The sequence below is a fragment of the Lethenteron reissneri genome, chromosome 23 (assembly GCF_015708825.2).
Source record: "Lethenteron reissneri isolate LAM-NWPU_2019-01 chromosome 23, ASM1570882v1, whole genome shotgun sequence".
Classification (NCBI taxonomy): domain Eukaryota; kingdom Metazoa; phylum Chordata; class Hyperoartia; order Petromyzontiformes; family Petromyzontidae; genus Lethenteron; species Lethenteron reissneri.
In genome coordinates, this window is record NC_083801.1 from 17,230,595 (window position 1) to 17,256,103 (window position 25,509).

At 51.5% G+C, this 25,509-nt stretch overlaps 1 protein-coding gene across 1 annotated transcript in view; it reads right to left on the minus strand.

The window, feature by feature from the left end:
• Positions 1 to 5,285: 5,285 nt before the first annotated feature.
• The window catches only part of LOC133346128 (N-chimaerin-like), a 44,256-nt gene continuing 24,032 nt past the window's right edge, over positions 5,286 to 25,509 (minus strand). Inside the window, 7 exon segments of the mRNA XM_061557564.1 lie at positions 5,286 to 5,499; positions 6,293 to 6,398; positions 7,132 to 7,269; positions 10,227 to 10,304; positions 12,001 to 12,174; positions 16,039 to 16,123; positions 21,662 to 21,739. Of these exon segments, the coding sequence (XP_061413548.1) occupies positions 5,328 to 5,499; positions 6,293 to 6,398; positions 7,132 to 7,269; positions 10,227 to 10,304; positions 12,001 to 12,174; positions 16,039 to 16,123; positions 21,662 to 21,739 (831 nt within the window). The 3' untranslated portion in view covers positions 5,286 to 5,327.

Consider the following 25,509-nt stretch of genomic DNA (forward strand, 5'->3'; position numbering starts at 1 on the left):
ATATCTTTTGCCTTCGAACCGAATGTTATCCCGACTGTGCTGTTGATGTCAAGTCACGAGAAGGTGCATCACCCCGTGTCAGAGAACAGCCCATTGAAGAAGATATCACAGAACCACATCTGAGATCCCTTCAACGCAGTTGGGACAACAGTTTACCCACACACCCTGTCACACAGAGCAAGAGTGACGTTACATGGCAGTCAAACATATACTTTTAATTCTCAGCGCCAGAAATTCAGCCAAATTAAATGCAAGGTCAAATTTAACGTGAGGGTTTTTTGTGTGTGTGTGTGTGCAGTCATTGGTGAACCAGGCAGATGCCATCAATTTAACTGTACCTGAAAACGCTTGTCTAAATCACACGAAGCTGCCTGGATTTGCACCCCAGGATTTCGACGGTGCCAGCTCAGCACTTGACACCTGAGCCATCCAGCCACCTCCCGATATAATTCTTGAAAAAAAAAGTAGTTTGCATGTATACAAAATAAGATGACTCAACGTGTTGAGAAACACATTTAATAACTTACATCGTAAAGCACATCAATACAGTGAATGTACAGCCAAGTTCTGCACAACGGTGGCACGCATCTTGAGTTTGCTTTTCAGAAGTGACACAAAATGAATCGCCCCCACCGGGTTGATTGGTCACGGCTCTAACGGCACGCCGAGCCAGAGATCCGCACGCTCGTGAAGACGGGACGCACACACGCGCACACGCGGACGGACTCGAACAAAGACGGTCACTGCATCGCGCGCTTTCAGACGCGCTTCTGCGGCCGTCTAGAAAGCTCTCCCTTCCGATGTTGGGAAGCCACTGAAGCTATGCACTTTTAGATCGAAAACTCATTTCTTGAAAGTACATTTTTATGTTTAGTTTGTTGTCATCCCCCCCACACCTCCGAGTAGCGCGGTTGGCTACGTACGGTGCAAAATAAGTTAAAAATGCGTACGTACGTACAGCACGGACCGTGCAGTCCTCACTGCCGTCGGCCACACCAGCGAGCCGTCGTGCTCGCACAGAGCCTGGACACCTTGAACGTTACACGACGGCCACGAGCGTGGGAAACGTTCAGTGGCCACACCCCCAACCCCCCGCTCGTGGGTTGTTTCGAATCGGTTGAAGACTGCGACTCAACGAGCCGGTTTGAATTCACGACGCGAGTTTGAAGACCGCTTTCGGGGGGGCGCGTGGAAGCTTTTCTTTTTAAACCGACGCTGCCATCACACGATGGAATAAAAAATGAGCAAAAAGGCCCCCTGCCCCCTTGTGTTTACGAGACGACGCTCCGTGATGAATGACAAGACAACAAACAAACAAAAACAAGACACGTGTGCGAACGGGGCGATGTTTTGGGCAAGGCGCGCGCTGCTTGCGACGAGTCGGCCGCGTCTTTGGACTCGGCACGCATCTCCGCCTCTTAAGAGCCCTGCAAGGGAACCCTCTCTGTCGAGACTGCACATCACACGCGAGCACGCAGGCAGTGTCGGGCTGCCCAACAACGCGACAACGCTCGCTGGAGCACCACGACGCTGCTGTGCTTTTGACAGCGACGGAAGCGCTGATCTCGAGCACGCCAAAGCGATTTGTTCCGACGCATTCCTCATCCAAAATGGCTCAGAAATGTCAACTCGTCAAACACTGCCGAGGCATTATGTGACAGATGTGAGGCTTGCAATGAGTGGCGAGTCGCTCAAACAGCATGGATCGCCATGCATGTCCTTGGTTCACATTTGACAGAGTATTACTTCGTCCCCAACAAAAACACATTACCGTGTCACACAAATCTTTGAACTCAAATACTCGGGGAGGGGATCTTTTTGTAAATACAGTTGCGTGTTGGAATTACTCTTTAAAGCTGATTTTTTTTTTAATGACGATACAAGTGCAAAGAAAAATGTCTTGGTGAGCTGCATTGAAAAGGTTATTCGGCCGAGCCTTGGTGTAGCATCACCCAACGTGACATGGAGACAAGGCAGGTCCCGTGGCATCGTGTAACTGGTATGGGCCCCGGTGTCAGGGATGAATGGGGCACCCACCCGGTCCAATTTCCCCTTCGTAGTACCTGGCCTGCGATTCACCCATTGGTTACACACCGCCTGCATGCTCGATACGCGGTAGCGCCGCAGTGGTGAGATGTTAACTACCTCGCCTGGTCTACAGGAGGTCGTGGGTTCGATCCCGACCCTGCCGCCTGCTGTCTGTGTAGAATTTGCCTGTTTCCTTTGGCTCCCCGTGGTCGCGTGGATTTGTCTCGGGGTCCTGCGGTGTTTCTCCTCCACATTCAGCATCGACGTGCATGGAGAGTACGATGTGTCTGCTGCTAAACATTTCCCCTTGATAATAATCCACTTCGTTTGAGCTGTCATCTGTAATAGCCAGGGTCGCTTGCGAAAGAGAGCTGCGTATCTCAGTGCGCTTTACCTGGTAAAAAAATCATAGTTTCGTTTTATATGTTGTTGTTGTTGTTTTTATCAGTCACACGAGAGCGGTTCGCGGTCGTGTGATAGCACGTGTGACGAGGAGCACTACGACTTCTCCTCACATCGGCAGTGGAAAAAAGCAAAGTGGACTCGGGCAGAACGCATGTCACCGTATAGTTGGAGTTTCGCCTCGGTCGAGTGGATTTTTCTCCAGCCCCTCTGGTTTCTCCCTCCACATTTAGAATCAACGCGCGTTTCGAGTATTTGGCCGCTGTAAATTTCCACAAGTCACTTCGTCGAGCTATGAATTGTCACAGCCAGGTCGCTTCTGAAAAAACGAGCTAAAGAAGCTCAGTGGGCATTACCTGGTAAATTAAAATAAATATTTCGATTTAAAGCTTTCGTGACTGCAGAGATTCATCTTCTTGGTTCTTTCGGTAAAGTCACGTAGAAGGGAAGTAATAAAATAATAAAAATAAAACATAATAAGATAATTCTCACGACGTTTTCGGCCACAACGCAAGCAGCCGTCCTCAGGTGAAGACCAGGTCTGTCGGGGAGACAGCGTCTGAAGACAACAAACAAACAAAAACAAGACACGCTGTCTCCCCGACAGACCTGCTCTTCACCTGAGGACGGCTGCTTGCGTTGTGGTCGAAACGTCGTGAGAATTATTTTATTATGTTTTATTATTTTATTACTTCCCTTCTACGTGACTTTACCGAAAGAACCAAGACGTTAAAATAAATAGTTGAGTTTTTTACTTTTCAGTTTAGATAGCTACCCCTGGCTGGGTCTGGTCCATCCCATGCCGCAGGAACATGAACATTCCACCGGGGGCCTTGGAGAGCAACGGCACCGTGGCGGCCTGTTTCTTGGGCGAGGTGGCCCTACACCAGGCAGGTATGACGGATTGCGCCGAGGTGGTTACGTGTGCGTGCGACGCCGACCTGAAGGGGGGCAAAGGGGTTCCCTGGTAAGAAGCTGTGCAGCAGACAGGGGACTGAACCTATCTGCGTGGAGTGTCGAGAGCCTGTGCGTTGTGGTTTTCTCCGCGTACTCCGCTTTCATTCCACGTGAAAAGGAAATGCCCTCGGGTAAACACGTGATCGTTAAAGCACCTGCTCGAGAGCCACGTACATATATAAATGTGTCCAGCGTCGGGGGCTGCGCGTATTCAAGGCCTGCTTTGGCGTTTTTCACAACAGCCACACTTGTGTAAAACATAGCACAGTGCAGTCGCGGAAGATTAACAGCTGCGGAAAGCGAGGGAAGGGCGGCGGCGGGGAGGGGGCAGAAGTAAAAACTGCCTCGGGCAGTTTCACCAGCATCACAACGCGGCTATTTTGGTCAGGTGATATCACAGCTGTGCACTGCACACCTTGTCTCGAGGTGACAAAGAGCGTCGGAACTCGCGGCTTGGAGAATGGTTGGGGGGGGGGTAGCCGAGCGGACGTTCTCGCCGGTGAAACGAGTGACGGGTCTCGCAGTCGCGTTACTCCGATGGGATTTAACCAACAACGCTTGCGGACTTCCCGAGATGAAGCGAGCGTTTTTTTCTAGGTTTTTTCTTCTCGTAAATGAACACGGGCACGGCAACCCAAAACTTTTTTTTTCCAATTCTTAGGTGGGAAATAAAATAAAAAGTGAAACTGGGTCACGGGTCGCACACGTTACAACAGAAAGCGATAGCTATCGGAATATAATTCAGTCGGGTGTCAACAACAGCCTCACCAACCCCCCCCCCCCCCTCTTCATGCAGAGGTGCCGCGCCAACGACTTCATCCCGGAATTTCACACAGGAATCCAATGTGGATCCCCCCCCCCACCCTTCCCACCCCATTACCAACCCACCCCCCCCCCCCAAAATCAATGCAACAGCATTGTGACGCATACACAGCTCAAATAAATTATGCGTGGAGCGGCATGTAAACAATAACGAAAGCTATAGTGTGAACGAAATCATCATTTCGTCGGAAACAAATTGATAGACAAATTTCAGAAAAGCCGTTTAGTCGCTTGGCTGACGTTTGGCCCCGATAACTTGAGCCGAGGCCCTGAAGGCAACGCTGGCGCACTGGGACAGCACGCCACTCGCTCTCGAGCTTTCAAGATTTACCCATCTCATTAAAGGGGTGGCACAAAAATAAATACCCAGCACTGTAAACCATTGAATTCCCCACATGTGCACAAAATTAGATTCACATTACAGCTGGCATTATAACCAATGCTGTACAGTGTGGCGGTGAAGTGACATTTATCGAGAAATTTGCTCTTGCGACCGTACAAGCTACAGGATGCCAGATCATGGTGAACTGCAAAGTATACCAGTTCACTTTTTTTTCTCTACTCAAAATATCAACAAATTATTAATCAGGCAGAGACCTAAAGAGACACCCCGCCCAGATAACTATCTCCAGCGCAATCGTCGCAACGCCGCGTGACAGCGAGCAGCCACAGCTGGGCGAGTCCCGTGGCCTCCTCTGCCTCCTTCTCCAGCCCAGCTGGATCGCAGAGCCCAAAGTGGCGGCGATGACAAAGTGGCCGGTTGTGGGCGCAAGGAACGAAGGTCCGGGAGTGAGCCTCCTCCTCTCCCGAGAGGCGGGCCCTTGTCCCGCACTCCGAACGTCGGCAAGATCCCCACTGTGCGCCGAGTCGGGTGGCCAGGTGAGCAGAGGGAGCGAGCGGCTGACGGGTGTTTTTCAAGTGGGGGCCCTCCCCCACCCCCAGACAATACAAGCCCCCCGCTGCTATGGGAGGAAGGGGGCGGCCTTCGCCCCCCCCCACCCCACCCCCTCCACCCCACCCCCTCCACCCCACCCCCTCCACCCCACCCCCTCCACCCCACCCCCTCCACCCCCCGCCACCACCGCAGGGTGGCGAGGGCGTCGCCGGTAGGTGGCTCCTCAGAAGAGGATCTCCTCGTTGTTGATGAGCGTCTCGATGACGAGGCGCTGGTAGCGGATGTCGTTGAGGGTGGCGAGGACGTCCTGCTCCGGCGGCCGCATGAGCGTGGGTCCAAAGACGATGGCCAGGTTCTCGGCGCTCATCAGGTTTTCCTTGGAGTAAAGTGTCACCCTGCGGCACGCCGCGCCACAGCCAAGAGCACAAACACGCGGGCGGCAACCGTCAGACCACAGCTCAGATCCTACCGTGCGCGTGCGTGCATGTGTGCGTGCGTGTGTGCGTGCGTGCGTGCGTGCGTGCGTGCGTGTGTGCGTGCGTGTGTGCGTGCGTGTGTGTGTGCGTGTGTGCGCGCGGGGCTGCGTGCCTTTGCGAGATTACCGCCCATCGTCCTTGCCGAGCCAGCGCGAACGCAATCTCGGGTAAGAATGCCGCTGCACGGCAATAATGCGCTACGCGTGGACCGCGTGACGCTTTCCATCGTGCGTCCGCATTCGATGAGCGGTGTGGAAGCCGGTGGGGGGAGCTATCAGAGGGCAAAACGTGCATCGGCGTATTTGCTAATGGTCCCTCGTGCTCTGGTTTGTGTCTCCAGGTGTTGGGGAACGCTTTTAATCAATTTGGCCGCGTTTTAAATTGGGTACTTCCTTCAAGGCGACGTAACTTTGCACTCCAGGCAAGCGGCCAGAGATAATGCATGAATGCCTTCGACCTCGGCTGGAAACCGTTAAGAACACCGAGCTGCACGCGTGCAAACTGACATTCGCACGCAACAACGCGGCGTCTGGCCACCGGGTTGAAGCGTCACGGCCGTCAACCTGCACGGAGAGTTCGATGGCGTCGCACGGTGCACGCACAACCGCTCGAGGTGTCACGGTGCGAGACTAACCGCTTGAATGTATGCATGTACGTATGTATGTTGAACTTGGCAGCAAGTGTCACAGCGGTGTCACGGCGCGAGACTAACCGCTTGAGGTGTGCCATGAGGTAGCGCAGACTCTCGTAGTGAGCGGGTGGCAGCAGTCGCAGCGCCTCGTGGATCCCCTCCAGCCGCTCGTCTGCGTCCATCAGCTCTGCAGCACAGGGGCCATCCCTCTCCTCAGAGACCGTCGCGCGCCACCAACTTACCCACGGCCACTTCTAAGCGTGTGTACAACGGCCATCGTCGTCCGGGCGGCCACCCCCGCTCTCACGTGGGCCCGGGGTAAAGGCTCGGCTGCCGGGCCGGTGAGCCGGCGGTGAAAATATCCCACGGCCATGCCACAGAGGTGAGAGAAACAGTGCCTTATCTTGGATAATAATAATAATAATAATAACCAGTGCAATGAATGCCATTCGTACACCGTGGTGGTACGTCGTGCTGACGGACACGGATTGTTATTTAAAGGGAATAATTCATACATCAGAATCTTTGGTTTAGACTGGAGGAGGAATCCGATGAGCTATGAAGCTCTTTTTTTTACACAGATGTCCAGTAAGGGGGCAGAGGTCGCAAATATATTCCAAGGTGTGAGACAACTGGGAGTGTTTTGGAGAAAGTTGGACCAACTGATGGATTTTAAACAATCTGTTCTGCTGGAGGAACAAGAACGTTTACATTTTAAGGCGAAGGGATGAATTTAAAACCCCAAAATGCACCCGGGCAGGTCATGTTTGATGTGCCAGTGATGTGAAGGGCCGGTGGTCCCACACAAGTGGCGAATCGCGATGCGAAGGGCAACGGATTGGAAGGAGAGATGGCCCAGGATGGGAATAAATGGAGAAAAAGAAGAAGTTAGTAGAAGACAGAAGTGACAGCTCTCTCACTTGAAGCGTCGATAAACTTGGGGTAGGCGTCGTAGGTGATGAGTGGGATTGGCAGGTCTCGGAAGTAGAGCTTGAGGGCTCCGGTGATGATGTTGATGTCGTCGTACGAGTTGGCCGAGATGTCGGCCTTCTCGCCATCTGTGCGGACAGCGAGGTGCACAGCAAAGCGCAGACATGACCTTTCCATACGCAAAGATCCCCCGCGTAACCTTAACAGGCTGTCGGAGCACCTATGAAGGCCGGCACGGCGCACGAGCGGGCGCATGGCCAACACCACGCCCGGCCGCCTGTGTCTCCCCAGTGGCGATGTTTACGCACCAACGCACCAGGTACTCATTTGAGTCTGAGTCAAGGCCCAGGACCGGTTCAGATAATCGTCACTGATACTCTTAGGTTTTTCCGGTAAAGTCATGTAGGTAAAAAATTTAAATTAATAAAAGTTAAATATTTTATTTTACTTTTATTAATTATCCTTGCAGTCACGAAAGCTTCAAATCTAGAATCGTCACTGATGTTGGCTGCGAGCGGGAAACGAACTCTGGTCGCCGGGTTCCTAGCGCGGCACGCTAACCGCCACACAAAACCGGCCCTAGACCTTTGGGGGCCCTAAGCAAAATTTGGTTGGAGGCCCCTTTGATGTATGATTGTTTTCACCCACTAGCTAGCAGTGACTCTAGGGGGCCCCCTCTGCTGGCCACGGGGCCCTTTGCAATTGCAAGGGTCGCTTAGTGGCTGGGCCGGCTCTGCCGCCACACGACCACTACGCACACACGCACACGAAAACCACTAGTGCACACACGCCACCTCTTTTCGCCGGAGATGCACACCTTCCACCGTTGCGTGTGGCGGAACGTGTGTATTGAGCTGCAGTTGCATCGGCGAGCTCTAGGAATCCCGACTGTGTTGCATCGAGACTCGCAGGAAAGTACGGACTTGGCTTGAGTTTCGTTCGCAAATATGTCGATCAAACACAAGGGAGAACTGTAGATATCCAAAATATTATTTTCTGCCAAAAACAGTAAGTGCATCGTGGTGTCAGAGGCCGAGCCCCGTCGTTTCAGAGGAGACGAACTTTCACCACTTTATTTTCACGCGCCTAACTGTGGCCGTCTGAGAACGACGTAACCTAAGCCATCGGAGACGGAGTCTTTTGCTTGGTATTGAGATTCTACCACGTAGGATTTCGCAAAAGCCTACGTGGCTGTCACCTGATGAAGCTAGTTGTAATTCCTGGCGAAACGTCGTACTCGGATTGTAAATGTTGTGGCTTGGCTCTCCAACACACAACCGGTTAGTGCTGTACCGGTAACGAATTGGCCACGTTCCGTTTACGTGACAAACCTTACTAATTGGCTGTGTCGGGTGGCGGCGGGTTTAATGACACATTTATATATTTACGCGATCTAACCCAAATAAAAACACCTGTGTCATGGAGATTCTCCCGTCGGGGGTCTCTCTGCCGCCAGCAGAGGGCAGGATGCGTCACTAAATGAAGGCAGCGAAAAAGACCAGTCCATGTACCCGACCACAACAACCCATTTGTTCGGTACAATCGAATTCAATGCCTTCATTCTCACCAGAAAACACACTTCCCCCGAAGGTGTTTTCAGTAAAATATCGTGATGGAAATCGGGGGGGGAGGGGGAGGTGGGTGGCGGGGGCGTGGGATGATTAATCTAATTTTCTTGGATGGATTCGTATCTCACACAAGTTGCATTGCAACAGCTCATCTGCCAAAGCTCAGAGGGGTCCAAATTGCAGTTAATAATGAATGACTTTATTTCGAAATATTCAAATTTGCTTTGACATTCAACAACATTCCGCTAAAGACCATCAGCAATTTAGCATTCCTTTGACGCCCGCCGAAGCGTAACGATGCTATTCCTTCCAGGTATTCATCTGGTTATGAGCAGCCGCTTCAATTATGCTAATCGGCCACAACGACCGAATCATTAGGACTCTTTAATTTGCCACTTGGGGCAGAAACATCTGTGCTGCGTGTAATCGGAGGAGAAGAATGCGGCGTGGGTTTGCGAGATTCACAGCCGTTACCGCCTGTGGCACCGCTCGTTCGGGGGCAATGAAGGAACTGGGTCGACGCGGCGGCTAGGAGATGTCGTCACCCTCGCCCCGTACGCGGGAGGTCGTGGGTTCGGTTCTGACCCTGACGCCTGCTGTATATTTGAAGTTTGCGTGTCTCTCTCACTCCTCGTGGTCACGTAGATTTTTCTCCGGGTCCTCCTTTTTTTTTTCCCCCTCCCATATTATAGAAACACGCGTTTAGATTACGTATGTATGTACGTTGAACTTCATTGGCATCGTACAACTCGCAGGTGCAGATTATTTGGCTGCTATAAATTATTTGGCTGCTGTAAGTTTCCACATGCCGAGGCCACTTTGTTGAGCTATCATTTGTAGTCGCGAGGCCGCTTCTGAAATAATAATAATAAGTAATATTACTTTTTTTAAACACGCTTTAATGAAATGTACCGTACGAGTAATGGAAGAACTCCACGACTCCAGGAAGTGGCCCCGAAGCTTGCCACAACGTAAGGGACCGTGGTCATTTACAGCCAACTTCAGTTTACCGTGGACAATTAGAGCCAAGCCGAACCATAACATATAAAAATGTTGTAAAATATATGTTTTGAATTTTTTATGATAGAATATAGTATTGTCATCAGTATGACATACGTATACCAAGTTTGCAGTCGATACCACATTGGGAAGTGGGTAAAAATTGCGTTACAAGATTTGAGGATACGACAACAGACAAGAGTGAATAGAAAGCGTGTAAAAAGATCGTTTATATATTTTTTTTTATGATAGAATATAGTATTGTCATCAGTATGACAAAAGTATACCAAGTTTGCAGTCGATACCACATTGGGAAGTGGGTAAAAATTGAGGAGACAACAACATCAGACAGAGAGTGAGTTAATAAAAATCGTTTAAAAAAGAGCGACACAGCTCTGTGGGCCTTACCTGGTGAAATAAAAAAACAAGAGTTTAGTTCAGCAGGGCAAGGGCGCCCCCCCCCCCCCCCCCCCCCCCCCATCGAAGCCTCCGACCCGCGCGGGCCCACGCTCGCCTACCTCTGTCAAACGCCATCTTGACGTCCTCGATGTGCTCGCTGAAGCCAGACACCCTGTAGAGGCCTTCGGAGCGCAGCCCTAAGCTCAACCGAGGGATGCAGGTGGCGGAGTTGGGGCGGGGGGGGGGATGTGGGGGAAGACGGGAAGGCAGCGATGAGGCCACAATGTCTGGAGGGAGGCCGTTGCGATCGTAAACAAGAAATAGACGCAGACGGCATGCTCACATGCGTACACACACGAGCCTCCCCGGGGAGGTCCGGAGGACAATGAAACGTAATTGAGCCTCAGCGGTGCTCGCTGCAGCACTGCACCACGAACCTCCGGCGACTCGAATGCGACCGAACATCGGTGGTGAACGATATCTCGATTGGTCTTGGCCAACACCCCCCCCCCCATTTCATTAACCTTCACTGATCAAAAACGACGAAGTATGATCCAACTCCATGCCCGAACGCCGTGTGGGGAAGCCTTCATCCAGCGGTGAATTGACAAGTGATGGTATGTCGCCTATCTTTCGTTCAGGTCTGGCTGTGGTGGCAGGTTCGTGGTGTCTGTCAGCTCCACATCAACCCTAGTTATTATCAAGCATTGTCTATGGAACGACTGCATGTGCCACTGAAAATAGACACATGGGTCCTTGCGCTCCACTTCCCAAAAAAACAAACATGTCGACTCTCGCATCTCAACTTGCACAGAGGTCTCTCCTCTGCCTGCGGCGTCGCCTCCCGGTGCTGACCTGCAGTTCGAGAGCGCCCCTGCTGCTCGTAAAATAACGAATCAACGGAGAGGTTTCTACGTCGCTGGCTTGAACACTCAAGAGTTTACGAAAAGGGGAAAAATAAAGTCCCCCCCCCCAGACAAACCGACGGGTAAATAGCGATTTGACGCGTCGGCTATCGCGACCAAATATTATCCACAATGTTGTGGGTTTACTCTCCAACACACCGGTGTGCTGAAGTAGTAACTAATTGGCATGTTTTTTTTACGTGATAAACCTTACTAATTGGCTGTGTCGGGTGGTGGTGGGTTTAAAGACACATTCATATTTACGCGATCTAATTAAAAAAACTTTATTATGGATAAATAACGACCGCACAGCAGAGAGAGGCAGCGAGGCCCTTGTGTGTGTGGCGTGTTTGGTGTGTGTTGTGTGTATGGTGTGTGTTGTGTGTATGGTGTGTGTTGTGTGTGGTGTGCGAGTAGTGTGTATGGTGTGTGTTGTGTGTGGTGTGTGAGTAGTGTGTGCGGTGTGTAGTGTGTGTGGTGTGTGTGTGTAGTGTGTGCGGTGTGTGTGTGGTGTATTGTGTGTGTGTATGGTGTGTGTTGTGTGTGTGGTGTGTGTTGTATGCGTGTGGTGCATCTGTGTATGGAGAATCACAGCGCATGCTACGCACGCGCTGTGATTCTGAGCGCACGTGCGTGTCGTGTATATACGGAGCGCACATATATACAGGATTTTGGCTTTCGATCGAACAAAGATGGTGACTGCATCGCGCGCTTCCAGACGCGCTGCTGCGGCCATCTGTGAACACACTTCCCATATGAGGCAGCCACTGGAGCTATGCACTTTTAAATCATCGACATTGAAAACGAATTTCTTTAAAACTGCTTTTTGTGTTTAGTTTGTTCTCCTTACGCCACCCCTCACCCCAACGCAGCTCCGATTAGCACAGCTGGCAACGTACGGTGTGCGAAGGAAGTTCAACGTAGGCACACGCAAGCAGACCGCATGGACGGCGTGCGTGGAGTGCTCCCTCCTGAGAGGGCTGCTCACCGCGCATCTCAATCTCCTTGATGCACATGTCCACCACCATGGGCCGCTTGCGGTTGTGGGCCTTGACGAGCGTCGTGAGGTCACAGCTGTACACCTTCTTCACGTGCTTCAGGTCCGGCTCGCAGTCGTGGGGAACCACCTTGGAGCACTGCTTGTGCACGTTCAGGCCGCAGTCTGCACACGCGCACAAAGACAAAGATCCCCCCGTGGAGCCTCCACAGACTGTCGGTGGCAAGTGCTGCTAGCGAGCACCTATGAAGGCCGGCACGGCACACGAGGGGGGGTGGGGGGTGCGTGCGTGGTGGCCAGCACCATGCACGCACGAACCATAGAGTTGTGTCTGTATGTGCGGGTCATTTAACGACAAGGCCTGGGACAGGGGGCCCAGTAAACATGGGCAAAAGTTGGTACTCGGTCGTAACAGTTGGACCAACGTTCTATCTTCACCGGTTGCCTATTTCCCAAGTAAAGCCTGCGCCCGGCAGCACCACCTGAACTAATGAGCGCCATTTCTTTTTCATGCCTGGAGCACGTGCAAATTCTATCAAGCCCCGGGGAGGATCTGCTTGCCCCTTTTGGAACTGAACCCTCTCCCATTCCGATGACGAACGTGAACAAATGGCAATGGCAGCCGTACGTACCACACATTGCTTCAGCCATCGAGATACCATCATTCACATGAAAGGGATACAGAGCATTGAAGGCTGATGCAATCCAAACTCAAATTGCTTTTATCCAGTAGACACACACTCAGGCTGTGTGTTCCAGGCCGTCTGACATGCGCTCGAAAGTTCATAAATAAAAAGACTTTAAAGTTACCATCAAGCGCTCCATCATAAAGCTCCAATTATGTCACTACGCCAACGTATTAAAAAATATGGGACGTCACTCGGGTTCGATAACATAACTTGAAGATCGTTTATTTTTTGGTCCGATTAATCTTCAAACTGATGCAAGAAAGCCAGATAAAAGTTGCTTTCCCTTTGATTTCCATCCTCTCTAAATACTATCTCGAGAATAGGTTTTACCCTTTTTTCTGGCAACAAAACAGGTGTTAAAATGTTAAAACAACAAACTGCATTAACCACAATGCTTGTGATTTAAAGATTTCGTGACTGCAGGGATTCATATATAATTGTTTTATATTTATATTATTTTATTATTTCCCTTCTACGTTACGTTACCGAAAGAACCAAGAATATAATATATGCATCGTCTTTGAAACTGATTGGTCTTAACACCGTTTTGAGACGAGGCTCAAAAGAAAGCTGTCTCGGGTGTGGACCAATCAGTTTCAAAGACAATACCTACATTATCAGAGTATGTTTTTTGTTTGCATTCTGACCACAAGAATTGTGGTTAATGCAGACATGATTCCTTGTAAAAGGTTTCAGTTTGGTGTTTTAACATCTTAACACCTATATTCTTGGTTCATTCGGTAAAGTCACGTAGAAGGGACTTTACTGAAAGAACCAAGATATGAATCCCTGCAGTCACGAAAGCTTTACATCGAAATCTTAACACAGCTGTTTTGTTGCCAGAAAAAGTGGGAAAACCTATTCTCATATTTAGGTATTGGCAAAGGAGGTCCCATGATAAACACCCTCTCCCGATTGCCGAGGCTTTTCTCAGCCTCTTCTCCCGGTGCCTGTCGACCGCCAGGAGCGCGGTCCGGGGAGTTCGTCGCCTTCTGTCGCTTGGCAACTGTCATCGCTCCACTGCTAAGAGTGGACAAGCATTCACGCACGAGATGCGTGCACTGTTGCACAGCTGAGTCGTCTCGGCAGAGCAAACCACCTGGGCTTGCGTGGTTACAATTTATTTATTTTCCGCAACCGTCTGATAATGAGCTGAGCTCTAACAGAGTAAACGGGGGGGGGAGTTTCAGACATCGCAATGAAATTATTATGATTTCGTATTTTTTTTGTCTCTCTCTCTCTCGGAAGCTCCGATTCTTTCATCTGCTCACAAACCGCGAGATGAAACGATATCGGCCGATTCAGCAAAGCGCGTGGCTTGCGGAGCGATGCACGTACGTATGTACGCGTGCACGTTGAACTTCTTCCGCGCTGTACGTAGCCAACCTCCCTCTCATCGGAGGTGGGGGGGTGGAGGAACAAACTAAACACAAAACAGCAGTTACATCATTGGAACCTCATTTGCCAGTAGCAAAATGTGATAATTGGTTTTTTACCCTTTTATCTGGCAACAAAACTGACACCTTTTTTTTTACAAGGAGTCATGTTTGCATTGACCACAATACCTGCAGTCGGAATGCAAACAAAAAACACAACTCTGATAATGTATGCACTGTCCTTGAAATTGATTGGTCCACACCCGAGACAGCTTTCTTTAGAGCCTCGTCTCACATGGTGTTGGACCAGATGACGCCAAAAGACGCACAACTCAAAGACAATGCACCATCAGAGTATGAGAGCTCGGGGTAAGCATTTACACCATTGGAACCTCATTTGCCAGTAGCAAAATATGTTTTTTGTTTTTTGTTTGCATTCCGACTGCAGGTATTGTAGTCAATGCAAACATGACTCCTTGTAAAAAAGGTGTCAGTTTTGTTGCCAGATAAAAGGGTAAAAAAATAATTATCAAAACAGCAGTTATAAACAAATGAATGTTCACTCTTAGTTTTTATCGGTAAAGTCACGTAGAAAGAAAAATATATTAAATAATAGCATACGACGTTTCGATTGCAACACACGCAATCATCATCAGGTACAAATGAAATAGAAAACAAACATAGTAAAGCTTAGAAATAGAATGCAATACAACGCAGATAGTCGGCTAACATAACAGTCAACACCCTACCTTCCAAAGATTGCTCCAAATCAAGTGAGTGTTCAATGTTCAATCTAGGGATGACGTTCAAATAGCGCAGCCGCCACCGCCGTTGCAGACGCGCTGTCCCAGGAGGCGCTACGCTTACATAATGCAGCACACCTCGAGCCTGCCAGCCCGGACGCCCGCCACGCAGACCGTGACCTCGTTTCCAAAAGCAGGCCACAGACCCGCCGGAAAACAACAAAACTCGGTCAGCGCTGCAGCCCAAAGACATGAACACTCGACCAAATCTACATCTTCGAATTGAATTGCTACCGACTCATTCCGGGCAACTTTCATTCAGTTGAAATTATTCCGTCAAAAAAAAAACAATTACGGATTAATTGAGAAGCACGGGCGAGGAGAGCAGGGAGTGGCGCACGATTGTGCGCATGATACTGAATCGCAGCAAAGATAGAGACAAATGCCCCCCCCCCTCTCCTCCTTTTTCGTCTGTAACAGACTGTTGGGGTAAGTGCTGTTAGCGAGCACCTATGAAGGTGGACACGGCACACAAGGGGGTGATGGGGGTGTCCAGCACCACGCCCGGCCGCCTTTGTCGTACTAGGTACTCATTTGAGGCCGAGTCGACCTAGGGGAGGCCCAGGACGAGTTCAAATATTCGTCACCGATGTTGGCCGTGAGCGGGAATCGAACTCGGGTCGCCGGCTACGTAGCGCAGCGCGCTAACCGCTACACTACCGCTCGCTCCCCAAAGACAAAGATCCCCCGTATAGCCTGAACAGACTGTAGGGGCAAGTGCTGTTCGCGAGCACCTATGAAGGCCGCAACGGTACACGAGGGGGAGGGTGGCCAGCACCACGCCCGACCGCCTTTGTCTCCCTAGTGACGATGTTTACACACCGCACCAGGTACTCATTTGAGGCTGAGTCGACCTAGGAGAGGCCCGGGACCGGTTCAGATAATCGTCACTGGTGTTGGCCGTGAGTGGGAATCGAACACGGGTCGCCGGGTACGTAGCGCAGCGTGCTAACCGCTACACCACCGCTCCCCAACAGACACACACACACGACTGTCCCTCCACACCGACAAAACACACGTTCCACTCCGGAAGGACACGCAAGGGAGTGGAGCCAGAGAACAGCAGCCGCATGGCCCCCTGTAGACGCCAGGTGCCAGCCGCAGACCTCCACGCGCAACTACGACAGAGACGTGACGGAATAGGGCGGGACGACGACGCACCTGCACACTTGACTCCCTGCGCGATGAGGCCCCACATGAAGTTGGCGCAGTATTCACACCAGTGGGGGCCCCGGAACGTGTGCACCTGAGGGAGGGGGGGAGAGCAGTCGGCAGACATCGCCGCGGCCACGACAACGCACGAGGGAGGGGGGGAGAGCAGTCGGCAAACATCGCCGCGGCCACGACAACGCACGAGGGAGGGGGGGGCAGCAGTCGTCAGACATCGCCGCGGCCGCGACAACGCACGTGGGGGGGGGGGGGGGTAAAGTCGCTCTTCTGTGGAGGGGACCGCAGAGAAGCTCTTCGTAACATTTACTCAAAACAAACTCGAGGTTTTAAAGCCCACTGAGCTATGTATCTCTCTCTCTCTCTCTTTAGGAAGCGAACTGGCCATCAAAAGTCATATTTTTGAAGCCCTTGGCAGAGAAGAGCTTGTTAGCTCAATGACCTCTACTCGGGGAAACAAACTTCTGACCCTGAAGAAGCGGTCACTACTGAGAAACAAAGAACCGCGTCTACATTCCGCTGGGCGAAAGCGAGGATGCAAACTATCCAGATAGTTGTCCTTGATTAAATAACAACGACGAGAACACCAAGAGTGCGTCTCGTACGACCGAGCCAACGACAGTCGGCCTCATCTTTGGCTCTTTTCCCGACGCGTGAATGCGCGATGCACGAGTTGGCGCTGTGCCTGTCAAGGAGACAGATCCAGCCCCCCCCCCTCTGCCACTCAGGGTAATTTGTCCAACAATAAGGGAGCGAAATTACTGCAGCATCATCATCATCACGTGTCGCCGTCATGAATCACGGTCGGCGCATCGGGAAATTCCCAGTTTCAGTTCGAGCAGCCCAAGCCCGCACCTCCGATGAGCACGGTAGGCTACGTACTGTGCGAAAGAAGTTCAACATACGTACATGCGTACATGGTTCTCGCACCACTGCATCTACCACGTGTGCAGTTCTGGGAGAACGTTACACGCAACACACGCTGGACAATGCCGTTGTTCTGCGAAGGGACTGGCCTCCACCATAAGAATGTGGAATTTCCAACAGTGGCTGAGAGCTTCTAAGAAAATATGAGCATTGCACGATGGTTATTTGAGCGTCTGGAGAGACTGAGGCTTGCAATTGGGTAAATAACATCGAATCTATGATTTTACACTTAAAAGGTTAACATTCTTCTCTGTACTACTTAGGTTATAAGGCTTGAAGGGTGGTGGTGCAAGCTTGTTTGCAAGTCGGCGTTTGTCGTGAAATGAAAGCATTTGAAGATGACAAAGTACGTGATAAAAAATTAACCCGTAAAAACAAAGTTTTTCACTATAAATCCTTAAAGGCGTGGCGGCTAGAGTCCTCTCGTCCTCTGGCTTGAGATGGCTGCCACCTATGGGTCAGATGATTGTCTGCCAGCATTAAGCAATTGGTAATTAAATATTTGAAAAAATTTCCCTAAACAGTGTAAAATTCACGAAAATTAATTGTCACGCACAACGAGTCTGTGTGGAAAATGTCAGCTCGATTGGATCACGGGAAGTGGGTTAAAAAACGACCGAAAGATTTGCACGGTCGTAAGCAAGCAAGCAAGCACACAAGCACGCAAGCAAGCAAGCGAACTTAATATAAAATAGCACGCATCTGCCAACAACGTGGGTTAAATTTTCGCGAATAAAAAAAACGTGAGAATCAAAAAGGAGACTGCCGCTCTCAACCGTCCGCTTCGGTGAATTGGGAACACGCTCTGCTCAGGCAAAGCGGAGACGCCGGGCGTTCCCTTTGTAAACAAACGAAACGCAGGGGTGGTGGAGGAAAAAAATCCGGGCAAGCACGCATCGATTCCTACGAATAGGCGATTACGCAATCGGATAAAGGAGACAAAGGGCACGCGGCTCCAGAGACGCCACCGAGGAGACAAACAGAAGCCTCGATTCATGCCTCCCGGTCACGTGTGAACGGCTCTGGGCAGGCTTGATATGAGCCCTCCGTTTGCTTGGCTGGGCGCATTCAGCTCATCTCCATACAGCTGCTCTTGCAGACCCATCTGCCCTCGAGCCTCTCATCCTCCCCCACCGCACACTCTCTTTGCCAGCCGCATCATCATCATCATCTCTGTATTGCAGTTCAAACGACTCATGTGTTCAACTATCAGTCGATTGTGCCGCAAGTTAGCGTCCTGAGTGTTCGTATTCTCAGCCGGCCTCCCTCGTGCGCCATCTCTGCCTACATCGTAAAACTCCTGGCCGCACTCTCTCTCTCCATCTCTCTCCCCCTCTCTCTCTCTCCATCTCTCTCCCTCTTTCCCCCTTCGCAAAACTCTTCACTCCCACCGTGCCCGTAGGTAGGAAGATGTAAAGCAGTGCCAGATGGCATCGTCTGAATTCCAAATGCCCGTGGAATTTTGACGAATGGACAGGAACGCGATGTCCTCAGCTCGTCGCTCGTTTCACCGCGGCTTCGTGTTGGAGCAGATGCTGCTTTAAGCATTTATTTAAGATCATAAACCTAAAATGTATTCCAAGGAGGCACACCGAGCTGGTAAGCGCCCGTTCCACATTATTAAAACAATAAAAAAAATTTTTTTACAAGGTCAGGCTCCACTGAGCTGTAACAGCTGTTTTTGAGAAGCTACCTGGGCCACAGATGATAGCTCAACTCAGTGGTTTAATCGCGCGGAAATTTCTAGCGGCCAAATTCTCTAAACGATGCTTGTATGAAAAATCTGGCAAAAAAAAGTATCTGTCCACAAGTAGTTTTAACATGTACTCGACTAAACACGCAATCAAATGCTTAAAATCATCACAAGCCGTGATTTATCCACTGCTGGATAAAAGGCCTTCGTACAAGTTGTTGCATCCCAGGATGGACAAATCCATCGGAACTCCTGCACGTGAGCTGATCTCATCATTCCATCTCCAGCGTGGTCATCCGATTGGCGTGTCCTCTCCTCCATCTCGCCAGTCTTCATCACTGGCCCTCATTCCTTGCAGCGGCGCATCCTGCCCAAGCCCACCTACTTTTCTTGATGGTCAATGCGATGTCTCTAACATGTACTTGCTCTCCGATCCAATCGCTCCCGTTCCCATCTCTGTGTTCGCTTTCACGACGCAACCGCTTCTTCTTCTTTCGCACCGTACGTAGCCAACCGTACTGCTCCATACAACACCGCGAGTGTACCCTGAAGAAAACGAAACTTCGCCAAATACGTGCGCCAAACTGAGACGAGCCAAGCGGGACGCGGTTGGCATCGGTGACGCGAGAACACACGGAGGAGGATTTCCAAAGTGGAAAGCTGATTATTATTGTTATTATAATCGAGCGTAATTATGGAGGATTAGTATTGGTAGTCTCTCCGGGAATCCAGCGTAGAGCAAACGTGCGGTGCTACGTGCGGTGCTACGTGCGGTGCTACGTGCGGTGCCCTGCATCGCGTGCGATAAGCAGGGGCCGGACGAGGCACAGAGGAGAGAGGCAGCTGAGAATGAGCCGCACGGGCCGAGCCGTGGTCACGGCCACAGAACAAACGCGGGAGGTGCTGCCCCCCCCACGCCACCCCACCCCCTCCACCCACCCACCCACCCACGCATGCACGCAGCCCGTGACATTGACCTAAACTAGAGCCTCGAACTCACAATGGGTTCTGGGAAGCAGGAAGCAGCGAAAGTGGGCCGGATGGAAGGCGACTGGCGTGACTCACATACAACCCCCCCACCGTGCCCCCCCCCCCCCCGACGGCTGCGCACCGTGCTTGCATCAAAACACACGAGCCCCCCCCCCTTCACGTGCCTGAGCGGCACTGGTCTCTTCGGTGACGAGAGCCCTGCCATTGGCCGGCTGGCTGGCTCGCTCGGAGCGAAAGGGTGATTTTGTACGAGGGTGACGGGTGCAAGTGGAGAATGTTTAATTTTAGCAATGCAAAGACCGCGTCTGCAAATTGAGAAGCCATGTGGCTGTGATTTTATAAGAACTGCATTTTTTTCCCTTAAACAACAGGGTGAAAGGAAATTTGTTCCAGCGGCAGACCGCTGCTGTTAATGTGGTAACGCGCGCGTGCGCGCACACGCACATGTGGTAGCGATTATTTTTTAAACATAAAAGCAGCTGAAAAATGCATAAAATAACGGCAAGAGACACGTGAAATTAAACATCAGAGTGTAACATTTACCGCAGCAATAGAATACGAACCATCGTGGACCGCCGACGGGATCCGCGGGCTAATGGGGAGGGCAGCTGTAGAGGCAGCTGCAGAAGTGGCGGCTCTCACCGTTATCTCGATCTGTCTGGGTCAGTGGCCCGGAGAATATTTCCGTTACCCGGCACACCACATCCCGTATAGCTCTTGCTATGGCTGCGGCCATTAGTCATAGGTGCCACGGTGGCGAGGTGTTAACTACCTCGCCTGGTATGCAGGAGGTTGTGGGTTCGATCCCAACCCTGACGCCTGCTGTATATTTGGAGTTTGCATGTTCTCCCCTCGTGGTCACGTGGATTTTTCTCCAGGCCCTGCGAATTTTTCCCTCCACATTTAGACACGTGCGTTTAGAGTATTTGGCTGCTATACATTTACACGTGATAAGCCACTTCGTTGAGCTATCATTTGTGCCCGGGTCGCTTTTGAAAAAGAGCTACATAGTTCAGTGGGCCTTACCTGGTTAAATAAAAAATAGTTTTAGTCATCGTTTAAGTTACGTACCACCTACTCCGGTCGACCGGAGACCAGGGAAAGTACCCAGCAAGAAATGAATTCCCATAGCAGAGCAGGAAGATGGCAGCGGTTTCTCGCAGAGCGTGGGAGGACTCGGGGGGGGCTGCCGGCACGAGCTGATGCCAGCTCCTTACCAACGAGCGCGGTAATGCTGGGGGCTGCGGCCTCGGTGGGAGAGGCGGTGGGCGGTTCTGATCACCCCGTACGCTAATCCTGTTCGTGGACTGAACGGACGGCTTGAGGAAGGGATCGCACTTTGAAGAGCGATACAAAGGCACGATGTCACATTTTTTTTTTTTTAATACTTATTTCCCTCATTAAAATGCAACTCAATTTATAACATTTTTGACATGCGTTTTTCTGGATTTTTTTGTTGTTATTCTGTCTCTCACTGTTCAAATAAACCTACCATTAAAATTATAGACTGATCATTTCTTTGTCAGAGGACAAACGTACAAAATCAGCAGGGGATCAAATACTTTTTTCCCTCACTGTACACACTCAGGGCTCAATTTCAGCCGCCTCTGTCCGGGTTTGGAGACCTGGAAAATATATCTGCGACCGGCACACCACATCCAGTATACCTCTCGGTATGCCCGTAGCTACTAGTCACGTGCCTACTCCAGTCTACCAGAGATCCAGAATATATCAAGTGAGAAATTAAGCCCTTCACACACACAGACACATTTAGAAAACCCAAATATTCCACATATCCCCTTGTGGGCTGTAGGAGCAAGTGCTGTCAGTGGAGAGAGGGATGACTAATTGTTTAAGGTCGCACGCAACACACGCACGCACACACGCACGCACACACGCACGCACGCACGCACACACGCACGCACACACGCAGAAACACACGCAGAAATGAGTTGGCCGGCGGAGGAACGGCGCGTTGGGTGCGAGCGTCTCCGAGTGTCTCCCTACCTTGAAGTTGTGCGCCTTCTCGTACTTGGCCGTGTGCTCGCCGTCCTTGAGGGTGGCGCGTCGCACCAGCGCCGACAGCTGCGAATAGGCCAACAGTTTCAGGGGCTGCCAGATGGAGGGGGCGGCTCCTCTCCGCTTGCCGCCGCCTCTGCCACCGCCGGCACCGGGGCGGCCGCCCAGCGCCGCCACCAGCAGCTCCTGCTGCGAGCCCGGCTCGCTGCGTGCGGCCGTGTGCCAGCAGCAACTCGCGGGCATCGACCGAGCACCGCCACCGTCGCCACTGCCGCCCGGGCCGAGCCGCCGTAACGGCATTGCCTCCCTAAGGCAACGCCGGCTCGCGGCGCCGGCTCGTCAACGCTTGGCCTGGCTCGCGACCTCCGACTCTGGCTCGTTAAATGTCGTCTCTGGCTCGCGAGTGAGACATCTTCGTTTCGCTTACAAAAGGCGATTAGGGCACGCACAGGTGGTCAGCCGGCCGGAGTGTCCAACGAGCCCATCCCACTTGGGTCCGAAGGTCCCTCCGCAAGCGCGACGAATAACCGACAGCAGCCTCTATTCTCCGCTAGAGGTTCAACGGCTTCGCGGAGCGGAGCGGCGGCACCGTTTCTGAAGCCGCGCGATTCTACGCGGATAAATTAATTTATTTCAGGCGCCAGCTTGCTCGCTCGCGCATCGCCCGGCACCGCTCTCCCCCCCCTCCGCCTGTGGCGTAGGAGGATGAGAGCGAGCGAGCAGTGATGCGCACCGCCCTGACGCGCCGATCGGACACCCCCCACCCCAAAGCACGCGCACGCACACAGAAGCGACGCTAAGAGACGTGGCTCAAGGGGCTTTGAGCAGCCAATTCCAATGGCGGAAAGTGAGCATGGGCTCGGAGCATGGGCAAAGTAGGGAAAAGGTGGTGGTCGTGAGCGAGCAGCGTGGGGTTAGCAGCACAGGCTGGGAACTACTGTGGCTTTTAAAGCGCATTTTGCGTTTTTTCTCACGGCGCAATGCGACGACGCAGGGCATCGCTTGTGTGACTCACGTTTCCCGATGAACAATTTCCTGTAAATCAAGAGGGGCTTTTTCCAAAAACATCGTGGAAATTTGCCAGAATAATAAACAAGTGGCCCAATTACAATTAAAACCACAAACACTAACTTTAGAAGCCGGGACATTGAAAAAAAATAAAAATTAACAAGTAATGCTCGGGTGTACTAGTTCAGCTGACTAACAGACGGTGAGCTGTTAGCACAAGCCACGGTTAATACTGTGTTTAGGATATGCAGAGGAAATGTTGGGTCTGACCTCTTTATCCAGCTCACTATTCTGCTCTCTGAAAGTGCAGCCAGTGCCTACACAAGCCCCCTTCTGCACCACTGCAAGAGCTGTTCACCGTCGACACGGCCAACTCAGTCGTGTAATCCCATCATGTTTCCACGCGTTCTTCGACAGAATAACAACCGCACCTTGTGCATTCAATACGTAACGTCTGTCAGTGGGAAATAAATAAATAATAAATGCTGCTACGCAGAGTGAGATCCTAAATGTTCAGTAATGTTTAATTGTCTTGCCAAGGTTCACATGGACGCCCCGGTAAATTTGAAAGTGCTTCTTGCCGTCTGACGAAGGGCAGCGAGTGTGTACATCTAGGCCAGAGTGATGCTCCCCCATCCTCAAGTGGCCCTCCAACCCCAGCCAACACGGCTTGCTGACAGGGCTCTGCTGCGAGCCTCACCATCACCACTGCTCACCACAGCGGAACACTGCTCCATTCTGTCCACTGGACGTGAAATGTAACCGTGCCGAAGGGGACACATTTACGTCAGGATCACGGTGTGAGATGAATGTTTAATTACGCTTCACCCGAGCCCATCTATGGAGTAATTTCCACTGCATCAGTTCAGGGCACCAGCCAACACGGGTGACCCAACAAACCATGCATTTCGATGTGGTGCAAAGAAAAACGACAGCATGATTTCAAACAGCGCAACTTTGTTTACGAACACACGTAGTGAATCTCTGCCCACGGCGGGTCGAATTAGTTAATGAACGACCTTGTGTTGATGAAACAAAGTCATGCTTATTTTTGTCTGATAGACGGCCCAAGCCCAGCGGAGCATCCGCCAGGGACTACGAGGAACGCAACGGTGTTGCAGACGCCAGCCTCGCAGCCCGCCCACGGCACTGCAGCGCACGAGACTCGATGCGGAGTTAACGCGTCATCAGCCGGGAACCCATCCGCCGCTGGACGAAGGCCAAGCCGTTTCCATCTCTCACAATCCTGCACACGAGCCAATTTCCATCGCTCCATCTCCACGGCGGGCGAATTCCTCGGGGGCGTGTTGCTTCCTTTGGCCGTCACTCCCGTTGTTAGTCTCAACCAGGACGCGTCGAGTGGGTCGAGCGACGCGTCCGGCCCGAGCCCACTTACTTCTCTCAACACAATCCAGATGATGTCTCTGACTTGCATACCGTCCCTAATCCACGTGTTTCTCTTTCTGTCTCTCAGTGCAATTCCAAGGATGCACCTCCCCGCGCTTCTTTGCCAATGTCCACGTTCTGCTGCTCCACGTGTCTGTAGCAGGTAACGTGAACCGATTAACAACCCGCCCATTCTTGTGGGTACATAAGGTGGGCGCGTGTGGGAGCTGAGCGAGCGTGGGCGCCAACTCAGCCACATGCCCCCACCTCCCCCCCCCCCACAACTGATCGTGCTGCAGAGAAATGTGCACTTTGCCGACCCACTATTTGAATGTTGGATTTTACCAATGCCCTGACATGATCAAATTATGCAGCCGCTGGGATCACAGCAGTCATCCGAAGCCGATTTGGACAGTTGTGCTTTTAGTGTAATCGGTTTGCGACATTTGCTCCTTGACTGCGTTCCAGCGTCAAAAAAAAACAAACAGAGCCACGCGACTGCCGTGACAGCGCTCACGATGGCCACGCTCCGCTCTCCGGCTCCTGCGGACGAACAGGCTAATTTTTTGTTCCTAAAAAATCGAAATACTCTACACATATATTTTAACATTCCCTCAAGCACGTGATAACGTTGAATAGGAATCCGGAATATTAGCTTGCCAATAGATATGTATGTAGGCCTGACAACGCTAGCTGTAATTACTGATAAAACGCTTACTCTCCAACACAACCGATGTGCTGAACTAGCAACTAATTGGTATTTTTTGTTTACGTGACAAATCTCACTAATTGGATGTGTCGGGTGGTTGCAGATTTAACGACATTTATATTTATGCGATGTAACTAAAAAAAACTCTCTTATGCATGTTGACCTTCTTTCGCACCGTATGTGTCAACCGCTAACACTGCGGCTCGCCACACAAGAGGTACAAAGACAAAGATCCCCCGTGTAGCCTGAACAAACTGTTGGGGCAAGTGCTGTTAGCGGGCACCTATGAAGGCCAGCACGGCACACAAGGGGGTGGGTGGCCAACACCACACCCGGCCGCCTTTGTCTCCCTAGTGGCGATGTTTACACATCGCACCAGATACTCATTTGAGGCTGAGTCGACCTAGGGGAGGCCCAGGACCGGTTCAAATAATCGTCACTGTTGTTGGCCGTGAGCTCAGGTGACCGGGTTTCGTAGCGCAGCGTAGCGCTAACCGCTGCGCTACCGCGCTATCGAGATACACGCGCACGCGCAGAGCAAACATCAATACGCGGTTAGTGCAGCCCCATGAATCAGAAATTAATGGCACGCACAAACACCACTTGTGTCCACTCGTTTCTCAAAGGTCATTTTTATCAAACCTTTCACTTGAGCTTGAGGAGGAGGTGCCCCGAGAGGCAAGTCGCCTTGCCTCTCGGGGCATTTGCCCCCCTCTGGGGGCATTTGCCCCCC